At 41.4% G+C, this 17591-nt stretch overlaps 1 protein-coding gene across 1 annotated transcript in view; it reads left to right on the top strand.

Annotated features, from left to right (window-relative positions):
• The window catches only part of LOC119970288 (low-density lipoprotein receptor-related protein 2-like), a 118483-nt gene extending 104389 nt beyond the window's left edge, over positions 1–14094 (top strand). The window contains exons 53-66 of the mRNA XM_038804667.1: positions 549–923; positions 2375–2497; positions 3710–3832; positions 4933–5049; positions 5132–5257; positions 7119–7290; positions 7481–7699; positions 8294–8412; positions 8496–8635; positions 8904–9045; positions 10856–11005; positions 13302–13439; positions 13693–13773; positions 13955–14094. Of these exons, the coding sequence (XP_038660595.1) occupies positions 549–923; positions 2375–2497; positions 3710–3832; positions 4933–5049; positions 5132–5257; positions 7119–7290; positions 7481–7699; positions 8294–8412; positions 8496–8635; positions 8904–9045; positions 10856–11005; positions 13302–13439; positions 13693–13773; positions 13955–14061 (2132 nt within the window). The 3' untranslated portion in view covers positions 14062–14094. The remainder of the gene's footprint in view (positions 1–548; positions 924–2374; positions 2498–3709; positions 3833–4932; positions 5050–5131; positions 5258–7118; positions 7291–7480; positions 7700–8293; positions 8413–8495; positions 8636–8903; positions 9046–10855; positions 11006–13301; positions 13440–13692; positions 13774–13954) is intronic.
• Positions 14095–17591: the final 3497 nt, after the last annotated feature.

Raw genomic sequence — 17591 nt, 5'->3', positions numbered from 1 at the left:
CTACCCTGCCCTGTACCAGTCTGCCATGAGGGACTTTAAAGTCCATGTAGACAACACCCACTGTCCTTTCCTCATCAATTAATTTTGCCACCTAAATTCTCATCAACTTGGTAAGATATAGTTAGTGTTACATAGCATTTTAAATTTTCATGGAATGCGGAGTGTGACATATGCTATGGCCATATTGCTCGGCAGATAATTGGCTTCCAGGTCTTGGATAACTTGGTTGGTTAAAGTTATCCTTCTATCTTCCCATGAAATAGTGGAGTTCAAGAATTTTGATTTTGACTTGCCACTCTCCTGCCTCAGTGTTTCACCATTGTCTTGTATCCTGAACCTTTGTAAACACCCAGAGTGTAAAATTATCCTCAGCACTCCACTGTGGTTAATAGTAAAATGGTTCACTTTTATTACTTGGCAGTATATTTAAACTGGATTTTCCAGTTGGGGAATGAAATTAACACTTGAATTTCATTCATGGGTCTGCAATTGGAAAAGTTTGTGCCTTAGAAATGTATTTTTGTTTTTAATTTGTCTGTCTTTTTCAGGTCATATTACTTGTAGTCCAGTTGAGTTCACTTGCATCAGTGGCAGATGCATTTCCAAGAAATTTATCTGCAATGGTGATGATGACTGTGGTGATGGGAGTGATGAGAGAAACTGTGCTCCACTTTCCTGTGGCCCACACGAGTTTCAGTGCAGTAATTCTTCAGAGTGTATATCCTCGAGTTGGGTGTGTGACCACCATGTAGACTGTTCTGATCAATCTGATGAAGCTCTGGACAGATGTGGGATCACGACCTCTCCACTTGTCACTTGCTCTCCCAGTGATCTTCGGTGTGGTTCAGGTGAATGTATCCACCACAAATGGTACTGTGATGGCGATATTGACTGTAAAGATGGAAGTGATGAAGCCAACTGCCGTAAGTTATTTTCAATAATAGAACTCTTGTGCTGATTTTTTTCATCGCTTAGCACCATATAAAGGAACTTGGGTTGCTATTGGCATTCCCTGATTCTGCACCACCTAGCCACCAGTATTGTAAAGTTTGCTTCATCTGACTCTAGACTCGAGCAATGCACTTGCTTTGAATTTTTGTTTCGCGTAACCTGTTTCCCAAATGGATATTGTGGCTGTGGCAAGATTTCTCAAGTCGCCGTAGTAATTCCCAACCTGGTGCTACCTGTTTCAGTATATATGGTTTATGTACCAAAAAGAACGGAGCAAATTGATCATGGTAATACAATACAAATGTGTACATTGTCTACAGTTGTTTTCTGTTCGGTCAATATTTATACCTTGCCACATGCCTCCCAAGGAAGGTGGAACAAAGGGTAACAAATGCATGGATGAAGGCTTGGCAGCAGATGAGCGAAGTAGGGATGGATAAAAGCAAATTGCTGTGGATTCTAGAATCTGAAGCAAAAACAAAGTAATGGACAATTGCAGCAGGTCTGAAAGCATCTGTGGAGAGAGAAAGGAGCTAATGTTTCCAGTCTGGATGACTCATTTTGTAGGATCACCCAAGTAGGGATGGAGTTGAGCGACACTAGTTGCAAGTTGTCTTGGTGAAAGTACTGCTCCATGGAACTCTTAGTCAAAAGGTTGACTAAGACAAGGTTATAAACAGTCTAGCTCGGCCTCAGACAATTGGTATGAATGAGTTTGTCGTGGGGACAATAGGCATCTAGTATTGGATGAGACATCTGAATCCGTCTGGATGATTTTTGATACTGGAGGGGTTTTGAGTTCACGGTAAAGTAAAGCTGGGAGTCATCAGTGTTTGTCAAAACCAAAACTTTTTTTTTTCTTTTCCAATGCTACTGAGGGAAAACGTTGGGGAATCATTGGAGGTGATTTTCCAACCTCAACAAAGAGACTAGTGTTGTGGAACAACTCTGCCATCAAAAAGTATTGTTTTACAATTTAGTAAATCAAACTAGTTTGATTGTCAAATACAGTCACAATTGAAAGTTGGATACTAGCTTCACAAAATACAACGAACAGTGCAGAATTCTGCTATAAATTCTTGATTGCTAACCATGCATTGGGCTAGATTTGTTCAGACAGTTAATCTTAAACCATTGCATAAATTTGGGCCATTCTGCAGAACATAAATCTGACTTTTCCACTAGTCATCTTTTTGGTCCATATTTGATCCCATGATCTAGCCTGTAGCTTCCTCTGTAACCCTGCAAAGCCACTGATCTGTCACTATATATACTGCTTGAGGGAAAACATTGAAGGACACAGTGAATACTTTGGATTTGATCAGGTGACTTGTGGCTGTACTGTAGCATTGTCACAAATTTGCTTTATAGTGTACTTATGAAAGTCCTAATAAAAATTTTAATGTGCATGTTTTTATTTTAGCACCTCTTACATGTAGGCCAGATCATTTTAGATGCAGAGATGGCAGCTGTATCCCTGAACGTAATCAATGTAATGGAATTAGTGACTGCTCAGATGGTAGTGATGAAATCAACTGCAAGAAGAGTACGTACACAATTATCATGTATTCAAAGCTCCATGATTTCATTTTGTCATGAGGTGCGGCGGTGGGTAGAGTGGGTTAGGATGGAGGAGGAATCTTGTAAGGGTTCTAGTTTGAGAGCTATGGTGACGGCAGCATTGCCAATGGCTGAGTAGGTATTCGGGAGCCGAGTGGTGCAGTCCACGATGAATATATGGAATCAGCTGAGGAGGCATTTTAGGATGGACGGGATGTCTGTGCTAACACCGCTGTGTGAGAATCATGGGTTTGAGGCAGGGGATGGATAGCATATACAGGAGGTGGAGGGAAGTGGGGCTAGTCAAGGTGAGGGATTTGTATTTGGAGGAAGGGTTCGCCTGTCTGGAGGAGCTAAGGGAGAGTAGAATTGCCGGTGGGGTAGTGAGTTTGGATATCTGCAGGTTAGGGATTTTGCACAAAAGGTCTGGAGGGGGTTCCCTAGGTTGCTTGGGATACACCCTGCTGGAGCAACTGCTGCTTCCAGATGTGGAAGGGGAGGGAAGAATTGGGGATATATACAATTGGCTGGGGGAGCAGGGAGGTGAGCGGGTCATGAAGGGCAAGGAGAATCCTTGGAGTTGGGAGGGGAGATCAGTTGGAGAGTATGAAGTGAGGCACTGCGAAAGGTAAACTGAACCTCTTGTGCAAGGATGAGCCTGATACAGTTTAAGGTGGTGCACAGGGTGTGTATGACTCGGGCGAATGAGTGGGTTCTTTCTGGGGGGTAGCAGCTGAGTGACTGGTGTGGGCAGGGGCCAGCAAATCATGCGCACATGGTTTGGGGTTGTGAAAAATTGGGAAGATTCAGGGTAGGAGTGTTGCTGTCTTATCCAGGGTAGTGGAGAAGGTGGACCCTGACCCTCTGGTGGTGATATTTGGGGTTTCGGAGAAGCCTGAGCTTGGAATGGAGGAAGGCTGATGTCATGGCCATTGCCTCTGATTGCATGGCATTAATTTTACCGGAGTGACGGTCAGCACCATGGATAGCAGCACGGTTGGGTGACCTGTACGACTTCCTGCGGTTGAAGGGGTTCAGCAGGGATGAGAAGGTGGGGGATGTTTGTGACCGCGGTCATCACGGGGTGGGGGGGGGGGGGGGTGTAATAGTTGATTGTTGGAAGTATGTTTCCCAGGGTGTTTATTTGCTGTAACCTGTTTTGATACATGTTTGTAATAAAATGATTTAATATTGGCAGTTGCTGAGTGTGCAGGACCCATGGACTTCAAGTGTCAAAGTGGTGAATGCATAAACATTTCTCAAGTCTGTAACTATAAAAAAGATTGCAAGGACTGGAGTGACGAACTCCTGGGCAAATGTAGTAAGTATTTTAGGGCTAAAGGTAAAGTTGATCTGAAACTCTGGCCCCACTTCACAACCCATTGTATAACTTCTCATGGCTTAAATATGTTCCAGGTAATTGTAAATGAGTTTGGCATGTCAAATTGAACTATCTGGTGCAATGGTGGACTGGTTTGGCAGTTCTTTAAGAATCTTACTGATATCCGTTAGCTCTGAACTAATTTGAATGCAATACACATATATATTCATTGCCCATTCTGATTCTGTTGCTAAACATCCTCTAGTATTAAATGGACTTCAGTATTTAACTCTTATCTTAGTATGACAAGTACTGATTAGTAAGTCTTCTGAAATATATCTTTGCTTCTGCTCCTCACCACTACTCCACTAGACTTCCCTCTCCTCAATAGGCCATCTAATATTGGCACACCCTTGTGTGATCACCTATTAAGCATGTTGTTGCTCATTTCTCCTTTTTCCATTCCTGCCAGGGCTTCAAAAGACCAATTCCACCTAGGATACATTTTGTTTATTTCGATGTTTGCAGATGTTATACTAATTTCAGAATATTCTCGACGTTTTATTGATTGCCGTACTCTAACTTTCAAATTTTAGTTGCAAAATTAGCAATTTTAAAGTTGGACATTGATATGTAAACTTCCATCAAATGGTAGACCTGGTGAAAATTATATTTCAACTGGTTACATTTTGTTTTAGAAATCAACTTGTAAATATTGACTACTAAAAACACATGAGGCTGGAAACACTCACTCCAGCAAGTCTGTCGGTATCAGTGGAAAAGTGAATTAATGTTTTTCTCTCGACATGATTCCAGACTTTACTACATTTTCAGATTTCTAGCATCTCTAGCATTTTTGCTTCTGTAAATGTTCATGTGTGTATTGAGAATTGGAATGGGCTTATACATGTAAACATTATTTAAATTGTTAGCGGTTGACTGACGTTGGCCTTTTCAGCTAGTCACTGGTGTACAGAAGCCATCACCATTCCTAAACCATAAGTTAATCATCTTTTTGCACTAATGTAACACAGTAATACAAACTTTTTTTGTGGACTGGAACGAGTAGGATGCTCATGCTCATTTGTTTCCTTTTGCAGATGTGAATGAATGCTTGATGAACAATGGAGGTTGTTCCCACATCTGTCGGGACCTCCTCATTGGCTATGAATGCGACTGCCCTGACGGTTTTAAATTGGTTGATAAGACATGTGAAGGCAAGTTGAACCATTGAATTTTGTAGGTCAAAAAAAATCATGTCCTTTAATGAATCTAAAGATATTGTCATCTTGATTTTAGATGTTGATGAATGCCAAAATCCTGGCACCTGCAGCCAAATTTGTGTCAATTTAGAAGGCAGCTACAAGTGTGAATGTCATACAGGATATCACATGGATCTCACTCATTCGGTCTGCAAGGCAGTAGGTAAGTTTAATTTTCGGAGGAATAATTGGATATGGAAGAGTTTTGAACAGTCCTTGAAAGATATAATTCCTTTGGGTAGTTTGAGAAGTTAAATGCGAGACACTAGTATGTGTATCTTCAGCAGTAGCTTCCTTTAAAAATCTATCCTTCATAATCTTGAGTAGATTTGGTCTTCTATTGGCAGACTTTATAGTAACAGCTTTCAGGACAAGGTACTGTCCAAGGGTGTATTGTGGTTTTTGGTTGCACTATAGAAGAATAAAAGCTGACCCTTTGATTTCCACAAGAGCTTCTTGTAACCTTGCGCATACCTTCTATTTTTCTGCTAATCCTTTTGCACCATTCTCGGTTCCCAGTAATCAGTTTTGTGGCTCCCTTGAATCCCATTCTGCCCTCGAGGCTACTTTTGGGGCCCTTCAATTACCTGTGTTTTTCTTCAACTGTTCATACAGCTTACTAATTTGTAATAGCTAGCCAGCCTAACCCTTATCCGATTATTGAACCATGAGATAATCGCTAAAAGTGCACCTATTCTATTTATACACAAATGTCCATATTCCTGCAAGCCTCCTTGATTAAGATTTAACAAACAAAATACTTTGCTCCCACTCCTGCAGAATCCTCGTGGGATTCTTTTTGGGCTATCTGACTATGGCCCTGCTTTCAGGCTAGCTATAACCGTCCTTACAAAATTATTTTTTGAATAATCTTTATTGTCACAAGTAGGCTTGCATTAACACTGCAATGAAGTTACTGTCAAAAGCCCCTCCATCAGCTTTGCTTCTGGACAAATAATAACCTTTTTAATATAGTGCTTCCCAATTTAGGCTACACTTACAGGGCAAGAAAAGTAGAGCAGATTTAAAGGTGCAACCCAGGACTATGAAATCTGAATCTCTGCTCCATTGTTGCCTTGAAGCTCATGACCACAATGGCTTCTCCTGCAAGCCCACTGGGAGTCATGACCCATGCTTTGAGAACCCTGTCTGAAGCTGCAACTTGAACAATCTATTTTCGAGCTGAATAAATATATTCTTGGCATTTTTCTAATTAACAGATTGGGAACACAAGATATGCTTCAGGGACTTGCATTCTCAGTTTCCTGCTTAAATTTTAATTAGCTGTCTGCTTTCCTCCATAACACAGCTTCTGTTCATTGCTTTCATTTACAAAATGTATACCATGCAGCCAGGATACTTGCAAAGGACTCTGGGGGGAGGCGACTATAACTAGGGAGCACAGTTTGTGGTCTCCCATGTTTTGAGGGTCGCAAGTCTTTGGAACTCTCCCTTGAGTGAGGCTGGGTCATTGAATATTTTTCAGGCATACGTCTATTCTTCACTTTGAATCTCCATTTAATTGGTAGTCATTGGAGGTTGGTGGAATGTGGAGTTGAGGCCACAATCGGATCAGCCAGGATCTATGCAGGGGGTTACTTCTAATTCCTATTCCAATTGAGCCACTCTACAATGTGTATCCAGAAGTTCTACATTGATTTCTAGCAAAATGAACACTTTGCATTTTTGTTTTCCATTGATTGTTAATGCCTACAGTAGAATTGTAACTAACCAAGGATAAGCTACATGAATCTTGATGCAGAGTATTGGTCTTTCTGGATATGGTAGCAATAAACAAAGTGCTATTAAGTAGCTCAGGCCAGCTGAAAAAGCCTATTGTAACTGTACACTTTCCATTCAGTTTCATACACTGGTTATAGTTGGGGTGTTTTGCTGTAATTGGGTTTATAGAAGTTATCATATCGTGCAAATCTTAGAACAACGGTGATTTCTTAGCAGCAAAGGCCGCTTAGATTTATTGAAATGTATGGATAATTTCATAAACTTTTATAAATCCTGCACAGGAAAAGAGCCTTATTTGATCTTCACTAATCGACATGACATCCGGAAACTTGGACTGGATCGCCTTGAGTACACCCAGATAGCTGTGCAGCTGAGAAATGCTGTCTCTCTGGACGCTGATATTGCTGAACAGCGACTCTTTTGGGCTGACCTGGGCCAGCAGGCAATTTTCAGGTAGCTCTTAAACTGATTGATATAAACCTTAGTTTATCATTTGCTGCAGCTGAGAGCAGATGCTTGTCCAGTGTACTGTTTTGGCTTACTGCATATGCAACTGGACCCCGAAGAAAATGTGGCCCTGTATTGAATTTCTCAGATGGTCACAATTATTTGTGGTCTCTAAACAAGTTAACTTTCTTTTCAGCATGTCCATGAATGGATGGGAACACTCATCTGGGATTTCCAAAATTGAGGATCTAGAAATCCCAGGAGGAATTGCAGTGGATTGGATCTACAAGCACATCTATTGGACTGATCGGGGTACTAAGACGATATCTGTGGCCACATTTGATGGAACTAAAAGGAAGACACTCTTTACTGAATTGAAGGAACCAGCTTCTCTTGCAGTTGATCCAATAACTGGGTACTGAAAATGTGCATTTCAATGTGTAAATGTGTCTGGTTTGGCACACTGCTTCTAGAGAAATATTTGGCTTGATAAACACAATTCTGCCAAGGTTGGGTAGCATTTTTTTTTGATTTTTTTTAAAAAAAGGTAGATTTTGTCATGGGTGAGTTAGTTTTAGCAAATGCCAAAGCTTTTAAGTCTTCTGCATTGTATTATAATGCAATGCATCTGGTTAGAGTAGAAAGGAGAATTGTCCTACTGTTGAGTATATCCTGCACAAAAGCAACTTTGGAAAAGCTGGTGTCCTGTCCAGCTAAAGAACAAATGAAAAAATGGTAATAAATGAGGTCCAAATCATTTTGCAAATACTTGCAACGTGAAACTTGTTAGTTAGTTTCTTGGCTAAATGAAATGAAAATCGCTTATTGTCACGAGTAGGCTTCAATGAAGTTACTGTGAAAAGCCCCTACGTATATATACGTATACTTAAAGCAAATTCCGGATCATCTTCAAACGTTGGAGGAGATTAATGTTCTGATTGTAATAGTTAATTTTAGGCCCATAAAATTCATACTTTCTGATTTGTGGCTCATGCTTTGACCGTTGCAGGTTTATTTACTGGTCAGACTGTGGTGAACCAGCAGTGATTGAAAAAGCAGGAATGAATGGTGCTGACCGCCAGCAACTTGTTGCCAGAGAGATTCAATGGCCAAGTGGCATTACACTTGGTAAGGATGGAGATTTTTATTCGAGTTGGAAAATGTGCCTTTTGGCAAATGGTTTAGCCCTTTTTTAAAAACTTTATCCACAGATCTTGTGAAAAGTTACCTGTATTGGGTTGATTCAAAGTTGCACACACTATCAAGTGTAGGCCTAAATGGTCAGGATAGAAGAACAGTGCTGTGGTCACTGGAATTCCTCATTCATCCTTCTGCTGTCTCTGTCTTCGAGGTAATGTTCTATGTCCCCTTATTTTGATGTGTTGTCAATGCTTGGAATGCTTGTTCACTGATTGTGTTGAATGTAATATAGTACAATAGAAAAGTAGCTGCTTGGGCCATGAGCTGAACTTTGATCTTTGTTCCACTATGGAACAAACCAGAATGGAACATAGCTGATTTTCTCCCCTCATTCTTAATTGTGTAGTTTAGAGTGTACTGGTCGAACTACATATCGAGTCATTTCCTATATTTCTAGAATAAAAATGGTCTTGTTCTAGGATCGTGTCTTCTGGACTGATGTGGCAAACAAAGCAATCTACGGAGCCAACAAGTATACAGGCAAAGATGTGGTGGTTTTGGCTTCTGACCTTCATGAGCCTCGAGGCATCATTATCTACAGTGAACTGTTGCAAACATTTGGTAGGGTTTGTAATTGGATCAGATGTTTCATCTTGCTCTACCATTCAGTTAAAATCTTGGCAGAAATTCGAAATACATTTTCTTGCCTAGCACCATAATGTTTATTTAGTTAAATTATTTTGGTCAACCACACTTTCATTTCACCATGAAATTTAATGTTGTACGATGCCAAAACATGTGGTTACCACATGATTTAATTACATTCCATCTGCAGTATTTTCTTCCCTCTTGCGACATTGAATGAGAGCTACAATAGGGCGAGTTCCACCTCTTCACTTCCCTGTCCCCAAAAGGTAGTGAGTATTCCATCTCCACCTCCTTTTCACTTTCCTATTCCCAGCAGGAAAAACAAACATCTAGAAAATGGGGTGATAAAACTAACCTGATATCAAAAGGAAACTATGCTTAACCATTACTCTGACTTGAATTTGAATAAATGACACTAACAAATAGAAGCTTTACAAATTCCTGAACTAAATTTATTGAACGATGCTTCAAAACCACAAGCATAATAATGGTATACTTGTCATTGAACAATTAAGTATCTGCACAAGAACGTGTGCAGGCTAATCTCGCTCCCTGTCCATGGCTTTACTTTACACTCCCATTAAACCCCAAACCCCAAAACTGACCTTTCTGTTGTCCATGCTCTAACCCAACCACAGAACTAGTCTTGTGCTCTTTCCAACACTTGGTTTTAAACCACAGACTAAGTTTTCTTACCCAGTTGCCAAGCATCATTCCACAGTTTTTCTCTTGTCCAGCTTCCAAGCTCTTTAATCATCTATATTGTCAAAAGTAGGCTTACATTAACACTGCAATGAAGTTACTGTGAAAAGCCCCTAGTCGCCACATTCAGCACCTGTTGGGTACACAGGAAGAATTCAGCATGTCCAATTCGCCTAACAGCGTGTCTTTCGGGGCTTGTGGGAGGAAACGGGACCACCTGGAGGAAACCCACACAGACACTGGGAGAGCATGCGGATTCTGCACGGGCAGTGACCCAAGCCGGGAATCTGACCTGGGACCCGGTGCTGTGAAGCATCAGTGCTGCCCATTTTGGCACTGTGCTACTGTGCTGCCCAACTTTTGTTCTGATTCTTGCTTACGCTGTTCAGAAATTCCAAGTTGTTGCTTGAAGCATTGTCAAACAGTTGATCTGCATAGCAATGAATCCGTTCTAAGAACTTTAATGGGAATTTTAATGTATCCTGTAAATATTCCTATACATGCATCCAGGATGTCTATTCATTTTGAGTATGCAATTCATTATTTTCAAATTAAGGGGCAATTTAATGTGGCCAATCCACCTAACCTGCACATCTTTAAGTTGTGGGGGCGAAACCCAAGCAAACATGGGGATAATGTGCAAACTCCACACAGTGACCCAGAGGTGGAATTGAACCTGTGACCTTGTGATGCAGCTGTGCTATCAACTGCGCCACTATGTTGCCCTCAGGATATCTATTCATGATCATTTTAGCCATTATTGGTAATCGCTAGTGTCTGGACTGAATGTTTGTTTGGTAAAACATTTTTCCAGATTCTGTGAACATGTATCCAAACGAAGAACTTCCTGTGACAAAGGGTTTGGCCAGGGATGATGTTTCCTTCCTCGATACACAAGTTCCACAACATGGCATGGTTTAAAAAAAAAAGTGACCCAGTGAATTTACCCTCCATGTTACTTCAACATCCTACAACCTTTTGCATTTCTAGTATTGCACAACAACATTTTGATCTCCCTTGAGGGAAAATGTGCTTGTCGTTTTTTTGTTGCATGAATTGAAGATCTATACTATTTTTGCAGGTAAAAACTGGTGTGCCAAAAGCTTGCAGGGCAGAGGTTGTGAATTCATGTGTCTTCCTGCTCCTTGGTTTAATAGTCAGTCACCTAGATACACCTGTGTGTGTCCATCTGGAAAGGAACTAGAGCCAAATGGACAACACTGCAGAATGGGTACGTATGAAATTTATTTGGTGCATATATTTATTTGGGGGCCTCACGGTAGCATGGTGGTTAGCATCAATGCTTCACAGCTCCAGGGTCCCAGGTTCGATTCCCGGCTGGGTCACTGTCTGTGTGGAGTCTGCACGCCCTCCCCGTGTGTGCGTGGGTTTCCCCCGGGTGCTCCGGTTTCCTCCCACAGTCCAAAGATGTGCGGGTTAGGTGGATTGGCCATGATAAATTGCCCGTAGTGTAAGGTTAATGGGGGGATTGTTGGGTTACGGGTATACGGGTTACGTGGGTTTAAGTAGGGTGATCATTGCTCGGCACAACATCGAGGGCCGAAGGGCCTGTTCTGTGCTGTACTGTTCTATGTTCTATGTTCTATATTTAACACCAGCTTTATAGATTCTCCAAACAACAATGAAAATGTATTGACAACATTGTTCCTTTAATCTAAAATTCAATAGGAATGAAGTCTCTTAAACTTTTTGTCACCTAAGGTTGGGTTAACGGGCCAGAAGTCGGAGTGCCTACTGTGGGGGCAAGTCAAATTACCATTCTTTGCATTGGAAGTTGCTGTAAATGGGAGACTGAAAGGCAGCTGGCATTTGAACAGAAGTAACTATGGATCATAACTGAAGTATTGTGCACTTGGAGTATCAGTAGTTTGGTTAGTGAATTCAATGTCTGCAGTTAAATGCCAAAGGATTGAGACTCCACCCTTGCAATTGGTGTCAGAGGATGCTTGACAGTAATTTTGTTTGCCATTCCAGAGTATGTTAATTACAATGGATGCAGTGAAGGAGGATATTTGGCTCATTCTGTTCTAGCTCCATAATCAGTGTTTCCCATAGGAAAGTAGTCTAGGCAGTTGTATGTAGGAGGAAGGAAACTGAAGAGGGGAAAAGCAATTTGATTTTAATCTCGTCCTTGGAGATGAAGAGAAGTTGGATTGCTGAGAGATAAGGGTTTGAGACCAACATGATTTTGGTAATAGAAGTTTGAAACCAGCTCTGTTGTCTGTTATACCTGTCACTAAATGAGATGAGCAGGGTTATGACTGTGCTGAGCACCCAGGCTGGCTCACTTCTACCTGGAAGATTAGACCACTCTGCTTGGAAGTTTTTTCTACTTGACTCGTATTACAACGGGGAGATATTGGGAACTTGGGTCCAGAAATGGGATCCAAGATGTAGGAGGCAAATTAGGGGTTAGGGCTAACATTAGAGTCAGAGGGATATGCCACACCTGTCCTGAGTTGGCTTGTCCCATTCAGACTTAAACTAGTTGGTGAGAATACACTGGATGATCCACCTGAAATCCATCGTCTTTCAGGACGGTCTTGACCAGCCATTAGCCCATTAGAGTCTGATGGCCATGGGAGGTTAATTGCGTATCGATAGCGTGGCTGTGTTCTTTATAAATGGGAAATCAGACAGCCAAGATTGATGGCTTCAAGTCTGAACACCCCAAGAGAACCTTTTTGTTTGAAGGGTTGGGCAGAATGCAGGGAGAGGAAGAATCCTGTTTGACCAGGTGACGACAGGAGGATTTGAAACGCCAGAGGTCATGGAAAACTATTCCAGAGGCAGGAGTTTGAAAAGGATTCTGAACTAACTTCACTAACAAAAGAAAAGTTGCTTCATAAATGCAAGTATCACCTTTGCCTGCCTGTGTGAATCATAGGTAATCATAGAATTTACAGTGCAGAAGGAGGCTGTTCAGCCCATCAAGTCTGCACCAGCTCTTGGAAAGTGCACCCTACCTAAGCCCACACCTCCACTCCATCCCAGTCACCCCACCTAACCTACCTTGAGGGTAATTTATCATGGCCAATCCACCTAACCTGCACATCTTTGGACTGTGGGAGGAAACTAGAGCAGTTAACAATTTTGTTAACAAAATAACTAAGCCCTATTTCTTATGTAGTCACTCCTCCTAGAATGAATTCCCTGCTGCATTAAAACTTAACGTTGTGGCTCTAGCCCAATAGCTTAGCGACTGATGAGCTGACCAGGTGTCCATAACACTCCAAATAAGAGTTGCTTGTGCTTTGTGGTTACTTGTGCTTTGTGCTGCAATGTTCCATGACCAAGTCCCCAGGAAACCTTGTATGCACAAGTCTTTGAAAGATGATTTATGTCTTATTGGGCAAACTGTATGCTTGTGGATTTTATTATTTGGGTTAAAGGCTCTTGCACATAGTATCTGACACAGCAAGACCCATTGCTATGTTCAGTCAAAGGAGAATCCATAGAAACTTTTTCAGAGGTACTGGGTCATGAGATTTTATTCCCTTTTTCAGCAACAGTACATCCAACTATTGCATCTGCTGTGACAACTATTGCAACTGCTGCGACACCAGAGTCTACTTTGTCCTCTGGTACTGCAAAATACCGGTCTACTGAACTTCATGCAACAATTGTGCCTCCTGGAGATAATGGCAAGTGCATCTGTGATGAGCAATTGTTTAAAAAATTATTCCTAGTGGCATGAACACCATTAAAATTTGTCTCATTACAAAAGTATGACTTTACAGATTATTACTGTAATTGGTTATTACTCCCAAGATTATCTGCTGTATGCACTCGTCAAAGTTATAAGTCCTAAATCTTGTGCTTACTAGTGTTTCAGTTAGATTGAAGCTTAAAGGTTTTTTCCAGTCACATTCAAATATCACATCCATTCCCATACAGAAAGAAATGCCAATGCTACGCTTGATAAAGAGAACAAACCTGAGGGAGGTTCTGGAGCAGGTTGGGCTGCCCTTGCTATTTGTAAGTGTTTCTGTACAAAGAAAAATACTTCATTTTAAACCTATTAATTTTTTGTCTAGAATGACTGGTTATAGTTCTAAAGGCTCACTAATTGAATCAATTTAAGAATTAATGATTTGGAAGGTAAAACAATGAGAATGTATTTGATTCCTTTGCCTAATAAGGGGCTTGTTTATTTCAGTACTCTTGACCATGGCTGGTGTAGCTGCTTACGTTAAATGGCAAGACTGGAAGCGGAAGACTCGGCAAAGCCTGTATTTTGAGAACCCGGCCTTTGAATGTGATTGATTGTGGACAGCAAATAAAGCTCATTTTAAAGTATTTTCATTCTTTGTTTGAATGATAGCATATTGATAACACTAAAATGTGACCCCACTAGATTTTCCATCTGACGGTGGAATCTTCATGACCTACAAATGGATGTGTTCAAATGCTTTTGGTTTGAACTGAAAGTTGCAAGTAACATTTTGTACCAGGAAATGACATCTCCAACAAAATCTTTTTCCCTTGAAGCCCTGCCCCTGGCATCCTTTTCAAAGATGAGTGCCTGTATAAATTTAAACATCTAGCCACTGGTTCCATTCTAGGACCTAGCTCCAGGCAGCTCCCTTCAATTTCCAGTGCTGGCACAAAAAAAGGAAATAAAGAAATCATCAGAAAGGACCCCCACAAAGTGTAATTATTTCTTTTGCTTGTGCCATTTGAAGCTATTGACAGTTTATGAATGATTTAAGCATTTAATAATTTGTATTAGTGTCACAAGTAGGCCAACATTAACACTGCAATAAAATTACTGTGAAAATCCCCCTAGTCGCCACACTTCCATGCCAGTTCAGGTACACGGAGGGAGAATTCAGGATGTCCAATTATCTAACGAGCTCGCCTTTCGGGACTTCTGGGAGGGAGAACGTGCTGACTGCAGACAGCGACCTAAACTGGGGATTGAACCAAGGTCCCTGGTGCTGTGAAGCAACTGTGCTAGCCGCTATTTTCTTTTTAACTCCATCTTATTTATAGGATCATTAGTCAACAAACCTAATCCTCTGACCCACTCACTAACCTAGGTTGCCCATCATGGGCAGCATGGTAGCAGAGTGGTTAGCTCAGTTGCTTCACCGCTCCAGCATCCCAGGTTCGATTCCCAACTTGGGTCACTGTCTGTGTGGAGTTTGCACTTTCTCCCTGTGTCTGTGTGGGTTTCCTCCTGGTGCTCTGGTTTCCTCCCACAGTCCAAAGATGTGCAGGTTAGGTGGATTGGCCATGATAAATTGCTCTTGGTGGCAAAAAAATTTGGGTGGGGTTACTGGGTTATGGGGTAATTAGGGTGGAGGTGTGGGGCGCCCTTTCCAAGGGCTGGTGCAGACTCTGGGCTGATATGGCCTCCTTCTGCACTGCATATTCTATGATCTATGGTCACTGCTTTAAAATCTACCACCAGAATCCTACCCCAAAATTGTTTAGCTTTTACCTACACTCCACCACCTGTCAAACAATCTTTAGCAAATTCCAAAATGGTTTGTTTCTGTTTTCTTTTAAAATTTGGCTTCCAGTACTAACTCTGCTTTTTTTTTTTAAAAAGAAAAGCAATCTTTTGTCATAGTCAAGCCATGCATACATCTGCTTTTTCAACAAACATCAGGAGCAGAATCCATTCTTCAGACCAGCCCATTTTGTAGCAACTTCCTTAAATGATGCAAAATACATTTTTACATGTCCTTGTCAAATTTTGTCTCTGGGCCCTTCTTGCTATTCCCCTCCACTACATGGGCTTTAAACTTGAACTTTCCAATTCCCTACCTTTCCTTGCCCCTTTCCTCTTTTTCTAACTTCTCCTTTCTAATTCTGGCTTTGCATTGCTCTCTCCAATCAAATTTTCTTCCTTTTTGTTCTCTCAATTCAGTTTTTGGCTAATTCTACCAAATTAATGGAGTTACCCTTTGTCCCTGAGCTCATAGGTACTGAGCCACTACAATCTTTGCTTTACTAGCCCCTGATTTTCAAGTCAGCCCTTAATTCCTTTACCAGAGGCTTCAAATTAACCTCGGTTATCAATGCCAAGGCATTAAGATAAAACGTGTTCTCCCCAGAAAGGTCTCTGAGCATTCAAAAGTAAATATGAAGCTCTAGAAAACCATTTTCCCATCTCCGCATCTGTTAGGAATCCCTATGCTCCCAGTGACACTGAACGCCAGACCGAGCAGGTCAACACAATGGAGTGTTATTTCCCTTGGTCCATGATTTGGTTTTCCTGCCATCATTCCCACAGGCACACTGCTGTCTTTGACCAGCCTGTCAGTTTAAAGAAAAAGGCAGCACAATAGTTGGCACTACTACCTCGGGGCCAGGGACCTGGGTTCAATTCCAGCATGGTGTGACTGTCTGTGAAGTCACGCACACCTGTTCTCCCAGTGTCTGTAGCTTTCCTTCCAGTGCTCATTTCCTCCCACAATCCAAAGATGTGCAGGTTGGGTAGATTGACCATGCTAAATTGCCCCTACTATGGGGTTGTGGGGATAGGATGGGGGAGTTGGCTCGGTATGGGGGGTGGGCTTAGGTGGGGTATTCTTTCACAGGGCCAGTGCAAACTTCTGAGCTGTAGGGGGGAGGAGGGGCACCTCCACTATAGGGATTCTATGAAGCCATCTTTGAACATTTACAGTCTGTTCCCCTTTGCTTTTGCTGAAGCTCTGGGGATGCTGGGAGTTGTAGTATTTTGTCTCAAAGTACAGTATAGTGAACTTAAAAATATACATTCTGGCGCAAGAGCTTCCATCTTGCTGAGGAGCCTTGAGGCCAATCAACATTCAACAATCTGCTCAGAAAACTCAGTCCACATTTAGATAGCTTTGAAGAATTTTAACACAGCAGCTGAGACCATTTACAATACTCTGAAACATTTAATAACCTTCTAAATAAAACAATCCACAACATTCTAATGAAGTCTATTTGTCCTCTTATTATGATGGATCTTTAAACAAGGCTTTGGATCTGTAACATCTGCTAAAGAATCTCTATGTTGATACCTGTATTAGTCTTTGAGATACGGGAGCAATAATACTACCCACTTTTAGGGGCGGAGGTAATTGGAAATAAGAGCTATACCATTTGCAGCCATTGAATCGCAGCCGAGACATCCAGGGCCTTGGCTGATAAACAATCAATGATGCACCTAATGCCGACATTCAGTATTGATTGCTTCCCCTTTTTTCCCCCTCCATTCATTCACCACTGGAGAACAGCATCAGAAACTTCAACTGTCCATGTGGACCATTAACTGGAGTTGTAATTGGGAAAAAATGGACAGGCAAACAATATAAAAATCGATTTGTCACCAGTTCAATTATTAACAATTTTAAAGAAGCAGACTTTTAGGGCAACATTGTGCAGTGGTTAGCACTGCTGCCTCACGGCACCGAGGTCCCAGGTTCGATCCTGGCTCTGCGTCTCTGTCCATATGGTGTTTGCACATTCTCCCCGTGTTTGCGTGTGCTTTGTCCCCACAACCCAAAGATGTGCAGGCTAGGTGGATTGGCCATGCTAAATTGCCTCTTAATTGGAAAAAATGAATTGGGTACTCTAAATTTTTAAAAAAGCAGACTTTTGAAAGTACCAAAAGGCTCCACCCTTCTCCATAGCTAATAATTCACCTGATTATTGCAATCAAAGTTCTGACATTTGATGCGATAAGGAAAAATTCCATCTTAACAAGGATCTGATTATTGTGAAAAAGCCAGCTTGAATAAATAATAGTTGTTCATTAGCAACTTCAGTGCTGTTTAAATGTTTGTCCAACCTTCAGAGCATTCTTTGGACAAACA

The sequence above is a fragment of the Scyliorhinus canicula genome, chromosome 8 (assembly GCF_902713615.1).
Source record: "Scyliorhinus canicula chromosome 8, sScyCan1.1, whole genome shotgun sequence".
Classification (NCBI taxonomy): Eukaryota; Metazoa; Chordata; class Chondrichthyes; order Carcharhiniformes; family Scyliorhinidae; genus Scyliorhinus; species Scyliorhinus canicula.
Note: the sequence above shows the minus strand (reverse complement) of the source record. Positions and strands in the feature narration are given on the sequence as shown.